The sequence below is a fragment of the Lathamus discolor genome, chromosome 5 (genome assembly GCF_037157495.1).
Source record: "Lathamus discolor isolate bLatDis1 chromosome 5, bLatDis1.hap1, whole genome shotgun sequence".
In the NCBI taxonomy this organism is placed as follows: domain Eukaryota; kingdom Metazoa; phylum Chordata; class Aves; order Psittaciformes; family Psittacidae; genus Lathamus; species Lathamus discolor.
Genome location: NC_088888.1, coordinates 48855395 through 48882545, shown reverse-complemented (window position 1 = coordinate 48882545; position 27151 = coordinate 48855395). Strand labels below are relative to the sequence as shown.

General features: G+C 44.6%; 1 protein-coding gene across 2 annotated transcripts in view; it reads right to left on the bottom strand.

The window, feature by feature from the left end:
• Nucleotides 1-16862: 16862 nt before the first annotated feature.
• Nucleotides 16863-27151, bottom strand: part of TXLNB (taxilin beta) — a 35188-nt gene continuing 24899 nt past the window's right edge. For both annotated transcript variants that reach the window (XM_065680714.1, XM_065680715.1), the window contains exons 8-10: nt 22381-22473; nt 21162-21257; nt 16863-20074 (exon numbers count right to left, since the gene is read on the bottom strand). In XM_065680714.1, the coding sequence (XP_065536786.1) occupies nt 19262-20074; nt 21162-21257; nt 22381-22473 (1002 nt within the window). In that variant the 3' untranslated portion in view covers nt 16863-19261. The remainder of the gene's footprint in view (nt 20075-21161; nt 21258-22380; nt 22474-27151) is intronic.

Sequence of the window (27151 nt, the reverse complement as noted above, 5' to 3'; positions counted from 1 at the left end):
GCAGTAATTACTGTGTTGCTAAAAGAAGCTGAGTAGCATTCTGGGAATGTGGAGCAAAGAAAAAGTTACTGAAAAAAAAGCTTTTCAAGCTGTTACATGATATTGTATGTAGTTAAAGTAGGGGTGGCACAGGCAAATTGGGTTAGGAGCATGCCTGCACTCATGTTCGTGCTGGAGGCATCCCTGATTGTATCAGAGGAAGTGAATGAGCTATTCAGGCTGCCATATGTGTGTGGGTGCGTGCACCTAAAAATACATGTCCAGGTTTCACACAGCTATATTCGTATTTGATTCCTATTCTGACAGAATTCTGAAAAACAGCTTCTGTTCATTCTGATGCTAGTAAAACCTGGCCAGAGAAAACAGAACCTGCTTTCCAAAACAGCTGCAGCTGCTGTGCTTTGTCATTGACTTTGTACGTTAGAATTTTTTGGCATTAAATATGTGTATTAGTCACTGGGTTTCCTGCACATTCGCTTTTCATTCAGTGATGGCCAACCAACATCAATGGGATGTGCAGAGAAACTACAGCTGGTATAGCTCTCAGCCATAGCAGCATCGAGGAGTAACTCTCAAGCCATGTTCCAAGGAGAAATTTGCTCCTTCCTCCTATGAAAAGAAAGGTTTCCTCTTAGGAAGGCACCTGCTGCAGTGCTGTATATTCAAGAGTTTACATCTGGCTCCATTATCTAATGTAACCCTGAAGCTACTCCCTTTTGTTAAACATGCAGTGCACTTGTTTTCTTGTGAGAAAAACATGTGCGTGGATCACATCCATCTTAGTGCTGCTGTGTCCCATTTTCCTGGCTGCACTCGCATTTAACAAGCAGTTGAAAAAAATAAAAAGCTCCAGCAGGATCTTTTCAAAATAAAAATCTGATTATCCAGTTACAGAATAACAAATCAATGCTGCCTTTGTGTGATGCCTGCATGACTGTTACTAACACAACAGTCGTAACTGCGGAATGGATTCTTTGGAGATAGAAGGTAATCCAGCCATAAAACTGGGGAGACTTAAGTAATAAACTAAATTGCCAATTGCCAAATACTTTTGACTTTTCTTCAGTGCCTGAGCTTTTAAATGAGTTTTGCTCCAACCTAAATAATACCTTGTGTTTGGCATGTGATTAATAGCAGGCTCAGTTTAATTGCTTGGGACTTGTTCTAAGAAACATCCCTGCTAGCTGATTACTTGCATAATGTTCACAGGCCTCTAAATCCCCACATGACAAACTGATCCTTTTTGTATTCGTGTGTTTAGGAAGCATCATTCTATTGGCACAGGACACAAGGACTAGTTGAGGTTACTCAACAGTTCTGAGAACAGCTTTTCCTTTCCTATATCTTCTATAAGACTTGGAGGCAGATGTGCTCTGAGATCAGAGACGAGAGGAAGATCAAGAAACTGCATCAGAATTGAGGATCAACATTTTAATAATGAGGAAATATTTTCTTTAAAGCTTTGTTTAAATGGTTGTTACGGTTACAAGCTGTGTAACCAGGATACTCCAGTTACACAAATAGTAATTTAGCCTGCTTTTTAATCTCATTTTTCTGCCAAAGAATATATTGAACTGCATGGGAGCCTTTCCTTGCCATTGGGCAGCGTTTCCATTCAGTGCAGTCAGCTCTAGGTTGGCTGGCTGGGCCAATGAGGGAAAGGGAGCAGGCTATGGACCTTGGCGTACAGCTGGGGAGGACATGGGAACTGACTGGTTGGTAACAAAATACTATGTAAGCTGTAAGGCTGTATGGCAGTCAGGCTGGTTGGAGTACAAGTTAAGTGCAGAGTAAGGGGCATTTCATGACAAAACTTTTATGGCAGTTTGTCCTGGTGTTTTTGTACGCAGTCCTCACTTAAAAATTGGCAGTGCTTGCAACTTGCTGAATTGAACTTCCTGTAGCTCTGGCTGGAAGTCCCTGTGCTGCTTCTTCACCTCTTCCCTGCCACCCGTGCTGGGGCTGAAGAGATGCTCACAGTCAGGGGGGCATGGACCTGGCTCCTTCCAGACCCACTAAGCTGGCTGTCCTGGGTTCAGCAGTAGCAGTCATTTTTCTCCTTCTTAGTAGCTGGTGCAGTGCTGTGGTTTTGACTTTCAGCCTGGGAACAGCGCTGACAACACCGATGTTTTCAGTTGCTGCTCAGTAATGTTTACTCTGACCAAGGACTTTGTGAGTCTCATGGTCTGCCAGGGAGGAGGGAAAGTCGGGAGGAAGCAGAGACGGGACATCTGACCCAAAATAGCCAAAGAGGTATTCCATACCACAGCACGTCATGCCCAGTGTATAAACTGGGGGCAGTTACCTGAAAGGCCCAAATCACTGCTCGGGTCAGGCTGGTTATCAGTTGGCGGGTGGTGAGCGGTTGTATTCTCTTCCCTTGTTCTTTCCCTTATCATTATTATTATTGGTGGTAGCAGTAGTGGTTTGTGTTATACCTTAGTTACTGGACTGCTCTTATCTCAACCCATGGGAGTTACATTCTTTTGATTCTCCTCCCCATCCCTCCAGGAGTATGGGGAAGAAGAATGGGGGGGAGTGAGAGAGAGCAACTGCGTGGTTCTGAGTTACCAGGCTTAAACCACGACACTAGCACCTCAGTGCTTTGCAGGTAAGAGATGCAACGTGGAGAGGCTGAAGCCAGCCCTGGAGAGGGCCACTGTGGGTATGACTGAGCTGAATTATTTTGCCTCTGTGTTCTGCCTCCCTCATCTATAATATGCTTGTGACCTGCTTCTGAGGGCTATTTGTCCTTAAGGTTTGCATGGAAAAGGAAGGGGAAAAAGAATGTCACTTAATTGCCCCTGCTGCTGCATGTCAATGGCATACCTATTGCTCAGGGGAACATCAAGCACCATGAGTTTGCTCAGGTTCCCTGCACCACATAGATGTCTCATGAGGGTCCCTGCTTCATTACTCCTGTTCTGGAAGAATGCTGGGGACGCCCTGTTACCATTGTGATGGGATTGCTTAAGTGTGAGGCATTATGCCTATGGAGGTGGAGCAGCTGCACAGCAGGTGCAGCAGAATCACCCCACCGTGTTTCTGCTCTTGAGGAAGATTCTAATAGAAGGAGCTTTCAGGAGCTGCCTATCTCTGACATGAATAAATGAGAAAAGAGTAGCTTCAAGGGAGCAGGGAAACCGAGCCAGGATTTTGGCAATGTAGCTGTCCTCTATCTCCTGAAGTCTGTGGAAATGGTGGTGTGCCTGCTTATGCCCTAAGAAGATTTGTACTAGTGCTTCAGGTGATTGCTGGACATCAGAAATTCAGAGTACAGGTGCTGATGAGAACAAGTACTGTATTAATTAGTCTAGTCTTTGGCAGATCTCTCATTAGCAAGGACTTCTTAATAAGAATTGTGATTTTCTTATTAATGAGGAATTACCCTCTAAATCCTTTTCACAGGAAGAAAATCAGAAATCTGACTTAGTAAGGTGAGGACGTTTGGCCGAAGGCATGAAAGAGGTGATGGGAGAATAAAGATCTCACTTCCCCTCTAGAGAGTATAGAGCAAAGCATGGTGGAAGAGAGGAATGTCCTGACACAACAGACTGGAGAAAAGGCAGAATTAGCATTTTGGTGAAGATGGGGAGACCTTCAATCAAGGCGTTCTATGGCTAGTTTGGTTTACCTGCAACACAAAATACGACTTGGGGGAAACTTTTCAAGTACAGAAGGTTTCCTTTTGTGTCTATTGTCATGACTGTCACCAGAGCTGTTAGGAGTCAATATGAGTAGCACTGGATACAGCCCAATGCAAGAACACCTTGAGAGCAGAGTCTGTGGGTTGCACTGAGCTTTTGCTGAGGATCGTGTCTGAGCGCTGGCCCTCTCGTTGGTGGGGATGGCAGTGTTGTCACGGCCTCGCTGGAGGTCTGTTATTTGTGTGGATTTTGGCATGCTCTGTGTCTGACCTTCTCTGATCACAGAATCACAGAATCACAGAATCCCAAGGGTTGGAAGGGACCTAAAAAGATCATCCAGTCCAACCCCCCTGCAAGAGCAGGGTAACCTACAGTACATCACACAGGAACTTGTCCAGGCGGGCCTTGAATATCTCCAGTGTAGGAGACTCCACAACCCCCCTGGGCAACCTGTTCCAGTGCTCTGTCACTCTTACAGTAAAGAAGTTCTTCCTGATGTTAACGTGGAACTTCCTATGTTCCAGTTTACACCCATTGCCCCTTGTCCTATCACTGGATATCACTGAAAAAAGCCTAGCTCCATCATCCTGACACCTACCCTTCACATATTTGTAAACATTGATGAGGTCACCCCTCAGTCTCCTCTTTTGCAAGCTAAAGAGACCCAGCTCCCTCAGCCTCTCCTCATAAGGGAGATGTTCCACTCCCTTAATCATCTTTGTGGCTCTGCGCTGGACTCCTTCAAGCAATTCCCTGTCCTTCTTGAACAGAGGGGCCCAGAACTGGACGCAATATTCCAGATGCGGCCTCACCAAGGCTGAGTAGAGGGGGAGGAGAACCTCTCTTGACCTACTAACCACTCCCTTTCTAATGCACCCTAAGATGCCATTTGCCTTCTTGGCCACAAGAGCACATTGCTGGCTCATGGTCATCCTCCTATCCACCAGGACCCCCAGGTCCCTTTCCCGTTCACTACTTTCCAGCAGGTCAACCCCCAACCTGTACTGGTACATGGGGTTGTTCTTCCCCAGATGCAAGACTCTACACTTGCCCTTGTTAAATTTCATCAAGTTTCTCCCCGCCCAACTCTCCAGCCTGTCCAGGTCTCGCTGAATGGCAGCACAGTCCTCTGGTGTGTCAGCCACTCCTCCCAGTTTTGTGTCATCAGCAAACTTGCTGAGGGTGCACTCAGTTCCCTCATCCAGGTCATTGATGAAAATATTAAACAGCACCGGTCCCAGCACCGACCCCTGAGGAACTCCACTAGTCACAGACCTCCAGCTAGATTCTGCGCCATTGACCACAACTCTCTGCCTTCTTCCTTTCAACCAGTTCTCGATCCACCTCACTACTTGATCGTCAAGCCCACACTTCCTTAGCTTATCTATGAGGATGCTGTGGGAGACAGTATCAAATGCCTTACTGAAATCAAGAAAAACTACATCTACCGCTCTACCATCATCCCTCCACCTAGTCACTTCCTCATAGAAGGCTATAAGGTTGGTCATACATGACTTCCCCCTCATAAAACCATGTTGGCTGTTCTTAATGACCCCCTCATCCTTGATATGCCTAGTGATGGAGTCAAGAATAAGTTGTTCCATCATCTTTCCAGGGATGGAGGTAAGGCTGACCGGTCTATAATTACCCGGGTCCTCCTTCTTGCCCTTCTTATAGATTGGTGTGACCTTTGCCATCCGCCAATCCTCAGGCACCTCGCCCGTTTCCCACGACTTACCAAAGATGATGGAAAGTGGCCTAGCAATGACCTCCGCCAGCTCCCTCAGCACCCGTGGGTGCATTCCATCCGGACCCATCGATTTACAGATGTCCAGTTTGCATAGCTGATCCCTAACCCAATCCTCATCTACCAAAGCAAACTCCTCCTTTGTCCTGACTCCTTCTGGGGCTAGAGAAATCCGGGGCCCTCGGGGAGAGTCTGCAGTAGTAAAGACAGAGGCAAAGAAGGCATTCAGCACCTCTGCCTTCTTTATATCCTCTGTCTCCAGGGTACCCACTTCGTTCAGCAGTGGGCCTATATTGCCTCTTGTGTTAGTTTTATTTGCTATGTATTTGAAGAAGCCCTTTCTATTGTCTTTAACCCGACTAGCAAGATTGAGTTCCAAGGAGGCCTTAGCTGTCCTAATTGCCTCCCTACATCCTCTAACAACTGCCCTATATTCCTCCCAAGCGGCCAGCCCCTCCTTCCATAATCCATAGATTCTCCTTTTCCACTTGAGTTTGCCCAGCAGCTCCTTGTTTAACCACGCCGGTCTCCTAGATCCCTTACTTGACTTCCTACTCATTGGGACGCTCCGATCCTGAGCTTGGAAGAAGCGGTCCTTGAATGCTAACCAACTATCTTGAGCCCCTTTATGTGCTGGCAGGAGAGGAGCACTGGAGGGCCCAGCCCTGCTTTGCTCCTGCGCTGAGAGCACGGCTGCTCTGTTGTCTTCGCCACTTCACTGCCACCTCTGTGCAAACACAGAGCAGCTAAAACCCCTAAAGCAGCTGGACTTCCCAGGCCGTATTATTGCTGAATCCTCTCTCCCACCCTGTGCTCAGCTGCTGATTAGTGGAAACGTAGTTTTGTGAGCCCAGTCAGAGAGAGGCGGCCAGATTTTGAAGTGGGTGCGAACCCACATTTAGTTCTGTTCTGACGGAGGTCAGGGCACAATAAACGTGCGTGTAAGAACTTACACTGGTTTAACTGCATCAATTTGAAAATGGACAGGCCTGAACAAGACCCCAAAACATCTGTATTGCACTTGTGAAAACCTGCAGTGTGGTACTGAGGACCCCAATATAAGCCTGATTTTCCTCCATAGTACTGTCACTCCCTCTGACTGCCATAGGTGCACACTGCACCAGCACAGGAGAAGGTATTTCAGACAGGTTCAAAGCTGCACCAGGAGAGGTTTGGACTGGACATTAGGAAGCATTTATTCACTGAGAGGGTGGTCAAACACAGTAACAGGATTCCTAGGGAAATTGTCGATGCGCCAAAACTGTCAGTGTTTAAGAGACATTTGTCCAATGCCCTTCACAACGTGATTTAAACTTTCGTAGAATCATAGAATCACAGAATCAACTCAGTTGGAAAAGACCTTTAAGATCACCAAGTCCAACCATTACCCCAGGACTGCCAAGACCACCACTAAACCATGTAACTAGGGGCCTTGTCTACATGGGTTTTGAACACTTCCAGGGATGGTGATTCCAGCAGTTCCCTGGGCAGCCTGTTCCAATGCCTGACCAACCTTTTGATAATAATTTTTTTCCTTATATCACATCTAAACTTCCCTTGGCACAGCTTGAGGTTGTTTCCTCTTGTCCTATCACTTGTTACCTGGGAGAAGACACCAGCCATCTCCTTGTTCCATCCTCCTTGTAGAAGTTGCTTTTGGTCAGCCCTGAAGCAGTCAGGCAGTTGCATTAGATGACTGTTGTAGGTCCCTTTTAACTGACACCGTCTAGTTCTGTTCCATTTATTCCATTCTATTCTACTCTGGCTTTTCAGTGATAGGCTGGTATGCAAGACATCTTTGCAAGACTGACTTAAGCTTCTTAACCTTTAAGGATTAGAAAAGACTCTCTTGTTCTGTTTTCTCTGGTTGAACGCAACACACGTGGGTGCTTTAATCAAGTTCTCGTGGTGCTGCATTTTTCTTCTTATTGATCCTTATAGCATTTTGCCTGGCAAGTAGGAGCAGTATATGTGGAAAATTCATACAGCTGTGTAAATGTTACTGTCAACAAGTACTACTCTGCTGAAGACTTGGGAAGATTCGCCAAAGCATCAGAAGAGGAACTTTATTAAGCGTAGGAAACTGAGCTTATGGGTGGTAAGCTCAAGTAGCTGATGCTGTGTCACACATCCAGTTGGAGCTGCACCTGCAGGGGAGTGAGGATTTCCAGTGGACCTGGATGAACCCGCCTGTTTGTCAACAGTTGCTCCTCCACTCAGCTGGCACAGCTGCCTACATAGCCATCCTCTGAGCAAAGACAGGTCAAAATGACCTGGTTTGCTTGAGTGTTTTCCCAACTAAATCTAAAGCTTCCTGATGTATTTTCACCAGGCTGGTTTAGGAAATGAGTACATGAGCTGGTACACTGGCAAAATCAGTGAGGGGGTTAAGCTGTGGTGGAGCTCATGGTGAGGTACTGGAAAGATTAGGGGATAAACGGGAAGTGATGGCTGCTTCACTTGGATTGTAGCAGCTCAAGCAGGCAGGGAACTCACTGCTGCAGTTAAGCATGTACTGGGCTCTATTGTCCTGAAATAGGTATGTCCCAGTGTCATTGCAACAGAAGAAGAGCTGGGTTTATTCAGCCTAGGGGAGGGAATGAACTGTTTGCCCCCCCCCCGGGGGAATGAACTGATGTCTTTAATGATGGGAGGCTAGAGAAGGCAGTGATACACAGTGGTGAGAGGCCAAGTACACTGGCTGCATGAAGGAAGATTAGAGAGGATTAAAAAAATTTCCCTGTGAAGGTAATCAGGCGTGCGAACAAATACCCAGAGATGCGTAATCTCTACCCTTGGAAATATTCAAAAGCGACAGGGCCTGAGCAACACGATGTAACTTCAGAATGGGCCCTGCCTCCCTTAGGAAGGCGAGGTGGCCTCTAGAGGTCCCCACCAACATAAAACATTCTATGATTATAATTTTTTATGGCATTTTAAATTAGATGAAAGCTCTAATCTCACTGAGATGTAAATGTTGCTTGCACTCAAAATAACTCACAACCATGTTCACTACCCAAATTTTACATGCAGAAAGATGAGGCAGAAACATCATTCGTCTGGGATGCAGCAAGGATCCCAGCTCGTCTTCCTGGGGGAGAAGGCCAACAAGCAGAGCAGCTTTGTTACATGGTGTCCCTGCAGCTGTGGTGTTACAAAGCTAACACCATCAAAATGCCTTATTACAGCTCTGTAAGTCTGTGTACTTCACAGATATAATAGAACATGCTACATCATATGACATGTTACATTAATATATAATTAAAATATTAGTATGGTATACGTTAATTCACTGTTAGCTGCGGAGGACACTGTTCCAGCAACAATCCTTACTGGTATGTGTGTAACAGAGACATAGAAATAGATAATAACACACATTATAAACTGAAGATGCGGAAAGCCTGAGTGAGTTAATGGCAGCCGCTGTTCTGCACACACAAACTAAACGTGATCTTTTATCAAAGGAGAAGTCCAATCTCCTTTCTGGGGAGCTGGCTGAATATAGGAGGCTGTTGTGTACCAAGTCTGTAAATTGCAGTTATATTAATCTATATGTTGTGGGTATATTTAATGATGCAGATAATGATAGATGGAGAGGAAGGAGTTGACCGAGGCAGGCGCAGAGGGCTGCTGCTGAGTGAGATACCTCTCATGATGGCAGATCCATCTCTTCCTTACCCTATGTCAAGCTGCTATTTCTGTTGTCAAGACTTTTCTTAACAAACTTTCTAACTATACGGAATAGCACCAGTCAAAAGTGTGGTTTTGTGTAATGGTCAGGCAGCCTAGCAATGGTCTAGAAACACAAATGTAAAACCAAAACTGTCTCCAAGTGATGTAATTCAGATGCGACCCTAAATTTCAGGAGGTAACCCTGCATTAGCAACCCACAGAAAAAGCCTGCTTCTAATAAAAATGGCACGGGCTACACAGTCTTTTTTTCTTTCTTTGAAACAAATGCCTCATTTTCTTCACATTACATTCAGCCTCTGGTGTAACAGAAAGATGAGTCTTTTGTGTTCTGTGATGTTGTGGTCTGTAGATATTGATTTAATAACATTTTGTAGTACAATCAGCAAAGAAAGAAACACAGTACATTGATACTGCTGAGGGAATTTGCCAGTTAGGATCTACCAGAATAACTGGGAGCAGAAAAATGATCCTTGAAATCTGAACAATAACCTTGCTGCTGGCATATGACCTGTTCTCATGTGTGAGAACCCAGGGTGTCCACATGGAAGCATGAGAGTGTTCATTCTCTTTGTGAACAGAAGATGTAATGCGCAGTTCCAAACACCCGAGCTGGTCATTATTGTTGTGTGTTTGGTACTGTGCCTTCCCTGTCTTTTGTGCAGAGGGTCAGACTGAGATTTAAAATACAGCTTCTCAAATTCTGTTTTCAGTCCAGGAGACTTCTAAAACAGCCAATGGAAAGGCTATCATTAACTCTGCTCTGAGAATAGCATATGCTCCAGAGTTAACACCCAAATGTAGGGATTCCTGTACAAGAAAAGGATAGGTGAAGTTCTATTGCCAGTTACTGTGACCAGAATTCAGGTCATATAGTTTCCTGAGATACTGTCACAAAAAATCCCCAGCTGGATCACTGCAGTGATCTGAGTTAAAATTAGCTCTTTCTGGTGGTGGTGGTGGGGTATTTTTAACCTGAATCATTTGAGCGACCCAGTTCAAGTGCAGCCGTGCAGCAGCACTCTGGCGAGGGCAGTGGGTGCAGTGTACGGGTGGGAGTGATGCCTTGAACAGGGGAAGAAGCTGTCAGTCGTGTTACTGCTAGAGCCGGCATGTTATTTTTGATTCTGTGAAAACTGGTGGAATGAGCCGGGAAGGGGTAGCTGAGTAACACGGGGACTAGCATAGCTTGACTGGGGATACCTGGGACTTGCTGCAGTTTTTTTTCTGTGTATGATTGCTGTGGCACTTGCAGTGTTCAGCTTGGCACTTTGTTTTTCTGAGTCAGAAACTGAGCTAGCTGGCAGTCTGTAGGCTGAAGCTTTCTGGTGTGAGCTGTAGGGCACCGGGACCTAAGCTGGGAAAACAGAAATTCCAGAAAACTGATGAACCTCAACAAACACTGATTTAAAAAAAGCCATTGCGTTTGTTGTTGTTGGTTTTAGTAATATCCGTCAAAGAGATGGATTGAAAAGGGGACTGAGCATCATAATGACCAAGTTAATGTTGTTGGCACCTGGCAAATCATGGAATGATAAAGCTAGGAGGGACCTTGACAAGCTCCTTATCTGGGTGGGGTCGGTGTGGTCTCTGTGCCCAAGTTGCACAAGCCAGCTCTCCCAGCCCTGTGTGCATAGCTCACCACACTGAGCTGGCACGTGGTGATGAGACCTCAGAGATCTCTCTAGTCGCCTGGAGCCTAGACCATAACCCTAACTGTAAGAGGTCCACAGTATCTTATAGCACACCTTTTCCCTCTGGGCTGCAAAGGCAGATGCTGCTGCAGCCTGCCATTCAGGGTAGCTTTTTTTGGCCTAGAAAACTGCCCAGCAAAGTGAAAGTGATGTTGATGTACAGTGAGTCACCTACACTCTATTTTCCAAAACAGCTGACAATAAAATACCTTGGCTCTGTGTGTATAGTAGTGTTTTGCACACAGGGTAATGACACCAGCTGTGGGACAGCGGTGTGAAATAAGAGGGATCCGCCAGAGGAGCAAACCGGCCTGAGTGTTATTGGTGTGCGGGCCATATGGATGCTTAAAACCCTTTGACTCCTCTCAGCTTCCATACTGAGAGGAGCACTAACACCCCAGCTCTGTAGTAAGCCAGTTCTGGGAGCCCCACCAGCAAAAATATAGGTTTTGTTTTCTTTTGCAAGATTAATTTTCTGCCAGATGTCCTGGGTTCCGCAGTAGCAGTCAGTTTTCTCCTTCTTAGTAGCTGGTGCAGTGCTGTGGTTTTGATTTCCAGCCTGGGAACAACGCTGATAACACCGATGTTTTTAGTTGCTGCTCAGTAATGTTTACTCTGACCAAGGACTTTGCGAGTCTCATGCTCTGCCAGGGAGGAGGGGATGTCGGGAGGAAGCAGAAACAGGGCACTTGACCCAAACTAACCAAAGAGGTATTCCATGCCACAGCATGTCATGGCCAGTGTATAAACTGGGGGCAGTTACCTGAAAGGCCCAGATCACTGCTCAGGTCAGGCTGGTTATCAGTTGGTGGGTGGTGAGCGGTTGTATTCTCTTCCCTTGTTCTTTCCCTTATCATTATTATTATTGGTGGTAGCAGCAGTGATTTGTGTTATACCTTAGTTACTGGACTGCTCTTATCGCAACCTGTGGGAGTCACATTCTTTCAATTCTCCTCCCCATTCCTCTGGGAATGGGGAGAGGAACAAGTGGGGGAGTGAGAGAGCAACTGCGTGGTTCTGAGTCCCCGGCTGGGATTAAACCACGACACCAGGTTAAACCCCAAACCAGCCCACATCTGGGTCAAGGGGTGACAGCACCGAAATGGGAGACGAAGCTGTGATACCCAGCAGAAATGGGGGAAGGATGACTCCTTCTTAAAGTAACAAATACCCTTCTCCTCACAACAGTCTTCCATCTGGTCCTGTATACTGTCTCTGGCTATGGCAATAGGGAGATCACACTTCAGGTAGCAGTGTGATTAAGTAGTGAGCAGGATTTTTGTACACCTTAGCTGACCTAGTAGCTTGCTGCTGCCAGAAGGACTATTGGTACTTTGTCCATCAGTGCACTGACATGCTGGAAAACAATCCTTTTTTCCTTATCTGGATTACTTTTCTGTTGGGCTGGTGAATTAGATCAGTTCATCATGGAGCCTGATAAGCACTCAAGCTGGCGCAGAGGAGGGTCTGCAGACCTGTAAGTTGGTGAGAGGAGCAGGACATCCCCCGCTGTGAAGACAGGGAGCTGTTGCAGCAGCAGGTGTTGTGAGCCCTGACCCAGACCTAGTGTGAAATGAAATCTGAAACTAATCATATTTTGTTCTATTTTTACCAAGAGCTACCCAGCAAGCAGAATAGGTTTAGACCCGTCACTGGGTGGGAGAAGTGTGAGAAAGAGTGAAGAGCTGCAGGAAGTGGGTGAAGAAATCATAGAATTATAGGATGATTTGGGTTGGAAGGGACCTTAAAGATCACGCAGTTCCAACCCCCTGCCATGGGCAGGGGCACCCTCCACTAGACCAGGTTGCTTAAAGTCCCGTACAACCTGGCCTTGAACACTTCAAGGGATGGGGCACCCACAGCTTCTCTGGGCACCCTGTGCCAGTGCCTCACCACCCTCACAGGGAAGAATTTCTTCCTAATGTCTACCCTCTAAAGTCTACCCTCTTTCAGTTTAAAACCATTCCCCTTGTTCTGTCACTACATGCCCTTGTAAAAAGTCCCTCTCCAACTTTCCTGTAGGCTCTTTATGGGTACTGGAAGGCTGTTATGAGGTCTCCCTTGAGCCTCCTCTTCTCCAGGATGAACAACCCCAATCCTCTCAGAAAGAACTCTTTTGATAGGAGAGATGGTGCTCTGCCTTTCATTCTTCCTGAGGAGAGGACGTGACCTGGAGCACTGCAGCACTGGTTTGAAGGAGCTGCAAAGCAGAGGCTGTGGCCACTTGTGGTCAGTAAAGATTGCATTTTTTGGTACTTTTCCTAAAAGTAGCTTCATTAAATGCAGGGTGTTGGCCAAATTCTATTTGTGTAAATCCATTCTGTCTCTCTCAGGGACCCTGAAGTATTTTATTGACTTCATGTTCACTTCATAGAAAGGGAGGACTTGCTGATGGTGTGGTAATTCAGCCCCTCAGATGGATTCTCATTGGACAATCAATGTGTGGAGCTCAGCTGGATTCTGATTTACTCCCACAAAGAGCTGGACCTGTACTTTCTGCTGATGGCAGTGCCAGAATTATCAGGGCAAGGTACACACACACAAAAAAAAAGCAAATAGGGAACAAACTAGTAATTTAATAGGTTTCCTTCTATTATCAGATCAGTTTGTGGTTGGATTCTGCTCTGAAGCTGTATACCTAGTGAAAGTCTCTGCCCTAACTCTCTGTATTTCTGCAGCATATTGCTGTTGTGTTACAACCTAGAGCAGGTGGCCCTCAGCCTGAAATGAAGACATAAATAATTCCTTAACATTAGCACTTGAAAAGCATTTTGGGATCCTATGAAGGCACTTTCTGTAGTGTATTTTGATAATCGGTGTATAAAATAATTCATGAAAAGAAGAGGGCCTCCTTAATATCCTTCCCTCCCCCCTATTTTTTTTTCCCCCTGATAAAAGGAATATTCTACTAATACAGAACTTATTTGCTTGATCAGTGAACGTGAGGTATTTTCTTCCTCTCTTCTTTTTCTTATAGCTCATGGCCACAAGGTGCAACATTTTAGCACAACTTCAGAAGAATTTTCAGTGCTGAGTGTAGAGTGTTTTGCTACGGCTGCCTTTCTCTCGGGCTGGATTGCAAGTATTTCATCTGCATGTCAAAGCTGAAGCCTACTAACTTTGTCAGAGACAGACCTGCACTCAAGCCTCTCCCTTTTCTTAAGTGTAAAAATATTTTCCATGGAATAAACAGAGAAAGCAACTTCAAATCAGAGATGCATGAAGAAATAATAACAATAACAATAGCAACAACAACAACAATAATAATAATAGTAATATACAAATACAAGGAAAGGTAAAGCCTTTCACAGTCTTCCAGTCAGGACTACAAGCAGCTGTGACAGAGAGTGAGGATGATGTGGTTATTGCCTCCTTATGGGACATCTGGTCATTATGGGAGACAGAGCACATGGCTCATTAGGCAACACGAACAGGTGTATGTGCATGCCATCATCAGAGTAAATCCAGGACTAGCCTGGATGAATGACTTTAGTTGCTCTGTCTGGGCATGTTTGCACTATGTGGCTTCCTTGAATAGGGGCTTTTTAGCAGTCCCTTTAGACCCTTGTCCATACACATTTCTGAACCACTACCTCTTTTGGCTCTTTATATGTACTTTCAGAGCATCTCCAAATATAAGGACTGTGGAAGCTACTTTGCTGATGTAGAAAATTACTCACAATACCTTGGCATCTTTCTCAGCCACCCGTCTTCCAAGGTCAGGATCGAAACGTAAGAACCTCCACCATGTGTGAGCTGAGGAACTGGTCCATGTTTTCTTCAGCCATCTGTGGCCCACAGGCAATTACCACTTGACTCGCTGTGTTGGGTCAAGTGTGATGAGCGGCTGGGACCGCAGGGTGACCTGAGCTGTCAGCCACGTGAAGCTGTGAGCCAGTGGGGACTGTGGATGTTGACATTTCTGGGTTCCCCTGGGGTTTGAGCACCAGCTGAGGGCAAAAAATTCAGGGGAAGGGAAGCCCGCCAGCGCAGCAAACACTCTTTCTCCATGTCTGCCCTTCCCCGTCCTTCCAACTCCCTCATTCAGCTGGCACGTGCTGACTTCAGCAGGCAGGCTGACTTGAGGGCAGGGTTTTCTCCATTCCTCATGCTTGCCCTTGGATCAGCAAAGATCATGGGTGAAAATTAGTATGAATGGCAATGTAGGGGTAGTGTGTGGGCCCAGGAGAGAAGCAAGCCCTGCTGCTGTTTCCTGACAGAATAAAAAGAAAGTCTAAATTCAATACTGATGAGCGCAGCGGTGTTAATTGTAAAGAGAGTGTGATGGTGTGAATCCAAATACGATTGCATATGTGGTGGATTGCAGTCTCATTGACAAAGTGAGTTTAAAGACGACGTTAATAGTGAAGCCTAGAGTGAAAGTTGCACTGTATTTTGGCATGCATCCATGTTCTGGGTCATTTGCACTACTGCTTCAGTTCTGTCATCTGGATTGTATATTCTATGCCTGCCTCTACTTCAGTTTTGTGGGAAAATTTAAGTTGAAACAGATCAGCTGTTTCATACTAATCTCTCATCAGCAATATTTGTCATTACTGTGGTCTGCCATAGGGATCAGAAATTAGGTGAGAGGGTCATGTTAGCATCATGGATATAATTTTAGCTGTCATCATGAAAATCCCCTTACATTTGGATAAACTGTGGGTTACTGAAGAATGTTGTGCTTTACGTGTTCAGCAGGGGAGCCCATAAATTATTGAGGTGACAAAAGCCAGGCATGTAGAAAGGGAAAATATTTTTGTCCTTTCCTTGAAACTTTTGCAAATATAGTTTTTTTCTGGTTTGGAAGTAGTGCAGCAATGTTTTAGTAAGGAGGATATAGCTACCATCATCACCTTTCCTCACCCTGAAATCTGTGCCTGGTGGTGTGGGAATAACTGTGTGAAATAAAAGCAAGACTGAAGGAAGCAACTGCAGCACACATCAGGATTAGGGAGGCTGGCTGTAACAGTAGAAGAATGATAAGGATGATCACTAGGGAAGATGCATGTCTCACTGCTACTTACTGCCTCTGAATGACCATGGAAGTGTGGTGTGTCTGAGTGCAGAGATACCTGAGGAAAGTGCAGCAGAGCTGATGCACAGACTGCAATCCCAAAGGCTTTTCACAAGGACATTGCTACCATACAGAGGCAGTTTTGTATTGGGTATCAGTACAAGAAGAGAGCAAGAGGAGGCCAGCAATTAACATTGAAAAAGAATGAGAAAGGTTAACACACAGAAATCTGTGATGATGTTGGTGGTTTGAACTGCCAGTCTGATGCAATGGATGACAAACAGGTGTATGGCTAAATCTTACGGATTTTCTAGCTCTATGTCTCTTTAGCCTCCCACAGCTCTATAGACCATGAGATTACACATAAACCTCCCTACAGTTTAACTATAAATGCTCTATCCATCCTGGGATCAGCCAGAATTTTCCCTAAAATTGCTTCCTCCCATCTCTTGCTGTGAGGCCATGTGAGGCCAAATCCTGGAACTAAAGGCAGAGAAGGTCACCCTCCTGTGCTTTCAGTGTTGTATGAACTGAGAACAAGGAGAAAACTGCTGGGAAAAAATGCAGTTGGTATCTGGTATGGAAGAAGAGAAACAATAGGTATGTGGGTAGAAACTCACAGAGTAATAGGAATTGCAAGTATGTGAGTGTTTTAGATGCAAGAATTAAAGGGCGAAAATGAGGAAGGTGGAATAGAGTGGGAGAGATTTTCCCAGAAGGCTGTGTAATTATTCATGAGGGATGATACTGTAAGAATCAATCATAACTATGTAGGAAGTTTTTATCTGTAGGATCCTTGTCTCCCTCCTTGCTGAGGTTGGAAGGAATGAGGCAACAATTATATAATTAAAGATGCAACCATAATGACTGCACAAAATTGAAGTGAGTTAAAGTTGCAAGGCCATGTCGATCATTATTATTATGTAACTGAGTATTTGAATGTATAAGAAAACTTAAACAACTAAAAGCACTCTAAGGGCCAACTTAAAGAAAAAGAAGTTGGCTTCATGCAGGTAATTAACAGAATGGCAACAGAATCAAACAAGACTAAGAAAGGAAAAAAGCCATTAACGGGTATATAAATTATATTAGTTTTAAAAGTCACCCTAACAACAAACAAAACTTGTAATGGAAACTATATTTCTACAGTCTTAAGTCAGTGGAAACTTTAAAAAGCATATCAGGTGAGTACAACTTTTTATCTTAGGATAAGGATCTGTTACAGGTTAACTTTTTCATAAACACATAGCTGGCTTGGCTTTCAGAGATGACCATTCACTGAGGGCTTTGAATCTGAACATTTGATGGCATTCATGGCCTAATTTAGACACCTAATAATAGACATTTTAAATTTAAGCTAGTTGTCTTAGGCTGGCTCTAGAAGCAGCAAAGAGAAAAGGCATCTTCAGAGAGAAAATAATTTCTTGTTTCAGGTGCCAGTTTTACCTTGAGATGACTTGTCCCTGAAAGATGCCTATTCTTCTCCACGGCTTATAAAAGAAGCTTAAGGTAACTAAGACTTGAATGATCTACTTTCAGGTGATTAAAGACATGAAATAAATCCTGTCAGTCTCGCTATCTAACATAAGGCATCCACATTTGAAAACTGTAGCCATAGCTGTTTGTAAGGCAATATCAAAACAAACTGTTGCAAATCACACTGTATACTCCAACAGCTAGCTCTCAAAAAGGCTCGGCTAAGCAGTGCAGACACAGACACAGACATACTTAACCAGGGTGCGGGCCATGTTGGCAGTAAGCAGAGATTCAAACTGCACTTTTGGAGGATGGTGTGCTGGAAGGTCTCTGTGACTGCAGTCTCCCATGGGCTGCCAAAGATGGCATCTTTTCTCTTGGTTCACCTGTATTTCAATTCCAGCTTGAATGAGTTGCTTTGTCTTCTGGGGCTTCTTGGTTTATGTCTATAAACATGGGTTTGTTTGATTGTACTATTTCCCTTTCCAGACTCTGGACATCTTGTTTAAATGCTCTTTTCAAATTCCTAAGCTATCCAGCTCAGATTCCAAAAGGCCTAGACTGGATCCAGAGGAAGGAGACGAGAACCGAGAAATATGCCAACAGGATTTTTTTAAACTTCCAAAAAGCCTTCTTACTGTCCTTGCTAGAGACCATACAGCTCTCTGGGTAGGTACCCTCTCTTGTCCCTTTTTTATCTTTGTTCTTGGTGCCAGAATCAACCAAGTTTCTGACAAGGTGGCTGTATTATGATGGATGTGTTGGCAGGCAGACAGGAAGATCTGGCTAGACAAGAGGGGATGAAAATAGCCAGCTCCTGAAGGTGTCTGCGAGAGGGATTCTTGCTTTCCTGGTACCTTTCGTTTTTGCTTCTGGGCTGTTTACTCATGTTCCACTCCAGCGAACAGGGTGACAGGTGAGTGTACTCAGCCTTCTCCTGGTGGCATCAGCACAGGCGGCAGCACCAGGAGGAAGCTGTTGTGAAGAGGGTCATGTGGCTGTGACTGGGAGAGATGACACCATTCAGAAGCATGATCTTAGGGGTATCTTCTGGAGTATGTCCTGGTACCTTCTAGTGTAGCTCCAATGTGTTCCTCATCTAGAAGCTGGGATCTGGCAATCAGCTTCTGAATTTCTGACCTCAACTGTGAGCTGGAAATAGTCATAAGCCTCTCTCTTTGGCTCATGATCCCAAATAGCTTGACAAACTAGCAGGTTTCTGTTGGATACAGAAAGAGGGTTGAGACCCCTAGCTGGGGAATTGTGATCGATTTGTGAGTTGCTGTTGTTTTCAGTCATTTTATGAGGAATCTAGCAAAGATCTTCTCCCCTCCCCTGCAGTTCTGTTGAAAACAAAACCTCTTTTAGAACACTAAGCAGAAAATAGCAATTCAAGGTAAGGCTAAGGGCTTGTGGGTGTGCAGGCCACAGTGCTGGGTAGTAGTTTGATTATACAAAAATTCACCTTTTGCTATTGCGCCTTTCCTTGGGTATGGCTGACCACATCGATGGTTTCACGATTTTACTTTGTAGTTACAGATTCCTTTCACCTCATTTATGAAAATCACTATGTGTCCAAGTAGGCCATTTTTTATGCAACGTCGTAACAAATAGATATAATTAATGATGAATCTTTAAATATATGTATGTGAATAGCAACGATTTTTGAAACATGAAACTTCAACACTTTAAAATTGTTTTGCTGAATTAGGTGACTCATCATGCCTGGGAAAAAAAGATCCTGTAATTTCATTATATTTTCCTGTCATTAAGAAAATATTATGCTTCAAGCAGATGAAAGACAGCAAAATTTGCAGACCCATTATTACTGGATAGTTGTAGCAAGGAGAATTGCATTACATTTGCCTACAGATATGTGAGTGTGTTTTAGCACCCACTTTTTGTTTCTTTAAAAAAAAGAAAGGTATCAATTTAGAGGACAAAGTAGAGTTGTGGTTTTTAGAGGACAAGCTTGGAAACACCAGCATCTTCAATCCACTGCTTCCATGTCTGTGTCCCCCATTTGCTCTGAGGACTGACCTTGGACAGACTGCTCTGCTGGGTCATCCACACACTCTGCAGCTTTTGGTGGACTTATTGTGGGTGCTGGCATATTCCTAAGGGGAAGGGGCACGTTTTGTGTGGGTGTTGGCAGGTTTTCAGGGGTTGCTGGCACGCTTTCTGTGGGTTTTGGCATGTTCGCAGTGGGTACTGGCACACTCTCAGGCGGTATTGGTGCACTTTCTGTGGGTACTGGCACCCTTTCTGGGAGCACAAACATGCTTTTGGTGGGCTTCGTCATGTTGTCAGTGGGTGTTGTCATATTTTCAGCGGGTGCTGGCGTGCTTCCAGGGGGTACTGGCATGTGTTCAGTGGGTGCTGGTGTGCTCATACTGGGCTGCTCACAGCGATTCCCAGCCTCTGACTGTGGAGTTAGAGGAGAGGGAAGCTCTGGCACCAGGATGGCATTACATGTCTGAGCATCACTGGCCTCTGGATTGCTGCTGTTGCTTGGGATGGACTCCTCTGCCTTGTGGGACACCCTAAAGGCTTCAGCCAGCTCCTTCAGCATCCTCTCGTCATTAGCACGCAGCTCAATGCTTGCCTGCTCAGAAGAGGAAGGGCTTCTATCAGCATCATCATCTTCTTCTAAGATGCCATTTCCATTCACTTCTTCAGGGAACTGTGCTTGCTTTATTTTTTTGTACAATTCATTCCTCTCTTCCTGCAGAGCCCGGCAAAGGTTCTCTAGCCTCTGGATTTTTAGCACAAAGCATTCATATTCCTTGGTCCTCATGGCTTTCTGTGATCAAAGACATCAGACAAAAGTGAGAACTGAGTTTGGGTGCATGCAATTCCTTGGTGGAACTGGCAGGAAATAATTTGAGATCTAGGCAGCCCTCACAAGACTGCCAGGTAGCTAGCTTTTGCCAACTGCTCTACAGTAACTATGGTCTTTTGTACTAAAGCTTCAGGAGCAAATTCAGCCATGTTACTGTATTGTATTAAGCATTCTCAGTCTCCATACAGATCCAGATCAATTTCACTCAAAAATATTTGCAGGAGTACCTGTTGATCTGTGGAGGTGGAAAAATATAGTGGATGTCTGTATAGATAAGCCTACCTGGACATCCAGTGGGTGTGAATTTTGGGGAAAAAAATCTGTCTTATATTTTTTCCTTATTTTGCATCTAGATTCTGTGAAAGCAGCCTGAACTGGAACATTTTCTTGTTTCTACAATTACTGAGGAAACAAGAGATACAGAAACCCAGAAACAGCAATAGCACAGATCTACAAGTCTAATCAGAAAGGTCTGGTCCAAGTTCAGTGTAAATTTGGGGTGAAACTTCGAGCAGTCTCTTATCTTATTTGGATGAGTTCCAACATGCTTATGAATTTCCTCTGCAATGCCCCTGTGACAGCATGTTTAAAACTATGGTGAGCCACAGTACTTGCTTTTGGCTCTTAGAGTCTGCATACACAGGAAGTTAATGAAAGGCGTAAATTTGAAGTTCATTAGCTAGACTGCATTAATTCCCTGGGAGGATGCTCTTATGCAGAAAGAAAGTTGCATGAAGTGAACTAATGCCAATTTGCTTCTATGTGAGAGCATTAACAATCGCACATTTTTAGAGCACTTAAAATTCACAGTTACATAATTCAGATTCTCGTGGACGTAATGAATGCCTCTGAACAATCTAAAAGCCCCAGCAGCTGGGGTTGTCTTTTTGTGTGAAGATATCTAATTACCAAGGTAGCTGGAATAAAAGACCCTTAGATTTAAGAACAAAGTTTGCATTGACTTCTGGCAGTTTCAGGTCACTTCATCTCATAGTTAAAGCTTTATGTGGGGAAAGAAGTGCATCCTGAGAAGAAAAAGATTGTTCACCTCTTCAATCATGTCCAGTAATGCTCTGTTACAGTTCTCAAACCTGGATTTCCATGTAGCAGTATCCTTTTCCAACTTCTTCATTTTCTTTGTCATCTACGGAAGCAGGAGGTAAAGCTGAATCACAACAGGAAGTCCATGTTGAAGATTAAATTAGGGCAGTCCTTTTATTCAGGTCTTTGGCTGTACACATAACTCTGTTACCAGCAGCTGTAGTGGCTGTGCCAAGTAATAGTTTATGGTAAAAGATGGATTTTGTTTTATGTAGCTGCCATATAACTTTCAGCCTTCAGTCTGTAGTCCTAAAGTAGGACCAGTTGATTATGTGGTTATAGGTATAGCCAAATCCCACATTACAAACTATTGCAAAAACAAAAGGCAAAGAAAATGTGGAATTATTCTGTTTGTCTCTTTACCAGACCACAGTGTTAGATTGCTGGGAAGTTAAAAAAGGGCTTGCATCTTCTCAGCCAGCCCTGCCAAGGAAGTTCCCTCTGGATTAGTCACCTCTATACTACCTCCAAAACACACCAACTACCTAAATAGCATCATCTTTCCATTTGGTTTTCTGCAGACTGAACTCTGTGCAAATCCTTAGTGGTTGCCTGGGTCAGGGCATCAGGAATATGGGCCTCAGTGGCAGAGCAGAACATCATTTATTGTGAAAGTGGGTTCAACACGTGGGTGTGTTTGGTTTTTCACTCCTGTTCATTAGAGGAAATAAGTACACCAGCAGCAGTGAAACAGCCACTTGGGCTTAATGGTGGGAAGGTGTTGATGGGCTTCAGCTCTGCCTGTCTGTGCCACTAGGAAGATGTGTAACCTGTGTCAACCTTTCTGTACCAGTGTCAGCCACTCAGGAGGCCCTGGGCACTCCTGGAGACATGGGCTGACAAATGCAGTTCCAGAAGCCCCATTTGATATTTCTGGGGGGTCTGTACCCAACCACCACATTGACTTCTAGGTAAAATGATTGCTCTTCCAGGGAAATTTTGGTTTTATCTGAAAGTGAAAGTGAAATGTTCAGCTTACATTGCTGAAATGTAAGCTGCTATCGATTATGGCTGAGTGTGCCCCAGGTCTTATTTGGATGCTGATGAGATTGTTCTGCAAAATGTGCAGGAATGGTCCCATTCCAGATAAAATTACTGCAGTGAGAAATACCAAAATTTAAAAGGAAAGTGTGAAGCATAGAGTTCAGGTATGAGCTGCTACTCACTTTCTCCATCTCCTGTTTGAATGTGGCAAACACTTCATTGCTTTTGGTCAATGTTTTCTGAAATTCTTCAAACCTTTCAGAGTAGAGAGTGATCTGCATTAACAGAGAAAAAAAAACCACAGTAAAATTTCAGAGCTTCCAGGATGGTGAACTTCTACTTTGGTGGAAAATAATAAGTTTTGTGTTTGGGCAAGCAAATTAACTTCTGTTTGGAGACCATGAAACAGAAACATAAGAGAATTGAGACTCTCTGCATCTTTTTAAGGTTGCAAGCTATTATGATTCTCTGTTGCAGAAAGGTAAATGGAGGAAAATAGGAAGACCTAGGCCAGTGATTTTAAAAAGACCTGAGAAATATGGGTACCTTATTCTCCTGAATGTTGCAGCTATGGCATCTCTAAACTGGGTGCTCAGAAGCAAAAGAGTTCTCCAGAAGCAGAGACTTTCTGAAAACATTCTAGAAGCAGAGACTTCTGAAAACTATAGAGGGCAGCATCAAAGTCTGAAAAGCTTTTTACTCCCTGCCTTTCCTCACAAGCCCTGTATACTTCTATGTAGAATCGTGGCTGAAATCTGAAGGAAAGGACTCCTAGGATGACCTACAGAATGGAAAATGATAATGTGATACCTGAGCCTGTGTCCATGGTCAGGGACTAACCTGATCTGGTGCAACCACTGATGCTGTGCAGAACCAGGCAGTGGGATTAAATCAAGGTGACAGCCAGCATGGTGGCGGCTGAGCTCTAAGCCTTGTTTAACCATGCAGACGTTGCCAGACTCAAACTTTAACCTGTGGACATATGCTGTGGCAGGCTTTAGAGGGGGAGCTGAGTGCTACCCTGTGTAAACTGCTTCTGATGTCCAAGCGAACTGTGGGAGAGGTATCTACACCACAGCCACAGTTTCCCCTCTTCCATCTTTCCAGTCCCCACTTGGTGGCTCAGGCTGTGGCTAGAAGCTGCACCAGGCAGCACTTGATGTGCTTCCCTGGACTCCACTGTTGAAGAGGAGCACTGCTGTTCCCTTCCTATGTTATCTGGCATACAGGGTAGCCCCAGCACTAAGCAAAACCCACCCTTGGCTTCACACCCCTGTAATCCTGCACTGGATCCCTTCCAGCTTTGTCTCTGCTCCGTAGTTTGAGTGAGCTGAGAGGGCACCTTGTCAGCTCTGTTTTGTAGGCTGCCTGTGGGCTGCAGCTGCAGGCAAGGCCAGCAAAGGCAGAGAAAATAATCCCCTGACAGCCTCTTCTGCCAGTTTCACTTCACTTCATGAAACAGAACAGGAGAAAGATCTGTTGCAATGCACCAGCATCTAAGACTATTAGGGCTCCATATTTTGCTATCAGTTTATACTGGGTAGCCATGTGAAAGCTCATCTGCGGCTGTATTTTGTCAGTGATCCAGATTTTTATATCTAAAATAAATAAATTTCCAAAGATCTGAGATCAGTTTTTCTGTAAGAGGAGCAGCTCCATCTCATCCACTTCTACCTGGTGCCAGAGAACCCCCAGCAGTGTTTAGGTGACTGGACATTTTATCTGCCCAGCCTGACAGCTTTCATTAGAAGAAGAGTGACTGGTGGAACATGCAGTGGCTGAGGCAGGGTGGGCGCAGAGTAATGGGAGATTCAAGAATAGCCTGCACTATTCAGGTGTCTGGCTGGAGGCTAACTGCCCTCTTTCACACCAGTGGGGTGCTGACTAAATGACCATCTAAGAACTTGCATTTTGTGTGGTGCAAGCCAGCACACACCCTCCCCTGGTGCCTACTTTGCAGTTACTGAGGAAAAGAAGATTTAGAAGATGTGGTGAATAGTGGGTGGGTTTAATTCTGATTTTGAAATCAGAACACCTAACGTTATATTGTGTTTCACATTCATTCTGGCTAGTTGTTATGATGCCCCATGTCATGCCCGTAACTGCAGTGTACTACAGATGTGCCCAAGATAAGTTTAAACTAGGTAGTTAGGGTCTTGATGGCTGTGAATAAGGCACTGGCTGCAGCCCTTCCCCACTGAGCCGTGTGAAGTCATGGGAGGTTAATCTGTGTAGAGCTCCTGATGCCAAGATCAGAGGTAGCTGACAAAGTGTATTTACACCAGGCTGTAGCCAGAGCTGTGACCTATGCACAAACAGAAACTCTAAGGGATCTGTTTTAGCAGCTAGAGTGCCACAGCATAAGTGGGACACTGATACCAAGTGAGACATTTGAAATAGATGTCATGGCTCTAAAGAGAAATGCCTGAGCATCCCAAAGCCAGTTAAGGGAGCAGGAGTGGGAGCAAGTGAATTGGGGTTTCTAGCCCTGAGCCATTGTCTTAAAAACCTCACCTCAGTTCTCTGTCTCTGCTTTTCCCTTCCAACTTTTGCCTATTGTTTAATTAGATTGAAAACCTTTTAGGTTTGAACAGGGCAAACTCTGATCTCAGCTGGGTCCTGAGGCAATATCGTAGCACCAAGAATAGCTTATGCAATTTAAATTTGAATAATAAATCAATGTTTTCACAGTGGCTGGGAACGTGTGAGAGCTGTCTTTCAGTAGGAGCATGCACTCCTGCTCCTCAGTTCGGGAGATGAGGTCCCCCTCACTGCTGCCCACCATCCATCCAGTGGCCCTGACAGCATGGGCAGGGGCAGCACACGCAGTGCTGCTGCCAAGTGAGAACTGAGAGCAAGGCTTTGGGAAGTAAGGACATCTCAGCATCATCATGCTGTGAGGGTGCTACAGCAAGGACACCCCTTTGGCCCTGTTAAGTTCTTCTTGGTTGCCATAGCCCAGTGATTGCACTATGCCAGCTACTGAAAGTTAAAGGCCTTGGCTGACTTTTATCTGCTCGCTTTGTTTCAAATAAAAATGTCTTCCTAAGCAACATGCCTGGGGAGGGTGTGAAGCATCCTGGAAAACACCAATGTAGTTTGGGTGTATTCCCTCAGCTGGTGCCAGATCTCTGTCACCATTTGGAGGGCCAGATTTGGCCACCTCAGGCATGCTGTGCCACCCAGAGACAGGCTTGAAAATCATGTCCCCTGATGTGGCAGGCAGGTGTGAAAATGATGTCCCCTGATTCCTTCCAGCTCAAGGAAGCAGTGGGTGTTCACCACCTCCTCTAAAATGGAGTGATGTCTCACTCACTATAGCGGACCATGGGGGCTGTATTATGACTTGTCCTTATCTCACTGACCAATGTCTTCTCATAGTTTCCATGCAGCTGTTCCTCTGTTAATATCTGTTTGTTGTTTTTTGCTGTTTGCATCAAGGAGCTTTTTATGCTGTTTCTCTTCTGTACTTTCACAATGGCACCTGGTCCATGAGGGAGGCCCTTCAGTGCCTACTATACTGGAAATAGTAATAATAATAATAGTAATAGTAATAATAATAATAATAATGTTATTCTTCCCAGTAATTCCAAATGGAGATTGCTGTGTAGGTGACAGAGCTCTCACACTTGAGCTCTAACTAATGCATATTTCATTTCAACAAGTGAATCGCTTAATTTTCATGTACCCAAGTCTGCAAAGGGCAAATATATTACCAATGCCTTTGCAGACTTGTTTGACTGGATTGTTCTAAAACCAGTTCTACTATTTCAAATGTATGATTCATATATTCTAGCTTTTATCAGTATCTTCAGTTTCATTAAACTGGCTACAGAGGTCTGCTTCCATACAAACTCTTTCTGGTTAAACATAAAAGTGTAATTAAAACCACTCTGAGAAAATTTGGAGCAGGTTTGCAGTTGGGACATACTCAGCTGGAGGCCTTTGAGGTTTGATTGCAGAACCTGTCAAACTGGTGTCAGCAGCAGTTTATGGGACGTTCTTTGGTGCACTACCAGCTTATCTCAGCCTTTGAAAACACATGTAGAGGACCAAACCCCTCTTAGTGTGTTTCCAGGTTAACAGTTTAATGATAGCCTTTCTTGACTGCTCAACAGGTAGGAATTAGACCATCTATAAGGGCAGAGCTGGAACAACTTACTAGTATGATTAACTGGGAACAAGGGCTTGGAAGGGGCTTCCTGATGGGTGAGTAGATGAGCAGCTGCAGAGGGGCTGAAGGACTGACACCCTCCCCACTCCCCAAAGCTCTGCTGCGGAGGACCTTTCTTGCAGACAAGTTAAAGAAGATAGATCTACATGGCTGGTTTTGTAAGTCTAGGAAGATCTACTAATGCTATCTCTTTTTGATGTGAAAGTCCAAAGTGAAACATGTAATCGGGTGTTCTCATTTGCATTAAAGGCGGACTATTGCATTGCTCTCAAAGTGTAGCATACACTGCCTGTTTCTTGTTTTTGCTGCTTTTCACAGCAGCCTGACTCTCAGTATAATTTTGGCAAGCATTTTTACTTTGTTGAATGTTTCAGATTCCAGCCAAACACTGAAATCCTTTGTATAAGCCCTTAGCAGGCAGAATTCCTGCTGAAGTTAATGAAAATGTTGTCTTCACATTGCAGTACAGAAAATCCCAAGAGCACATCAGCTCCAGTTTGGTAAATGTGTTTCATGATATGTATGTACTCCAGTGCTTCACTGGATTAGAATCATAGAAACCTGCCTGTTTAGTAGTTACGGTGAATAATCAAGCCATGGCACACTTATTGTTATGTAGTTGAGTACTTTAAGCACTCATAAATCATAGTATTATAGAACAGTTAGGGTTGGAAGGGACCTTAAACATCATCTAGTTCCAACCCCCTGCCACAGGCAGGGATGCCTTCCACTAGACTGGGTTGCTTAAAGCCACATCCAGCCTGGCCTGAACACTGCTA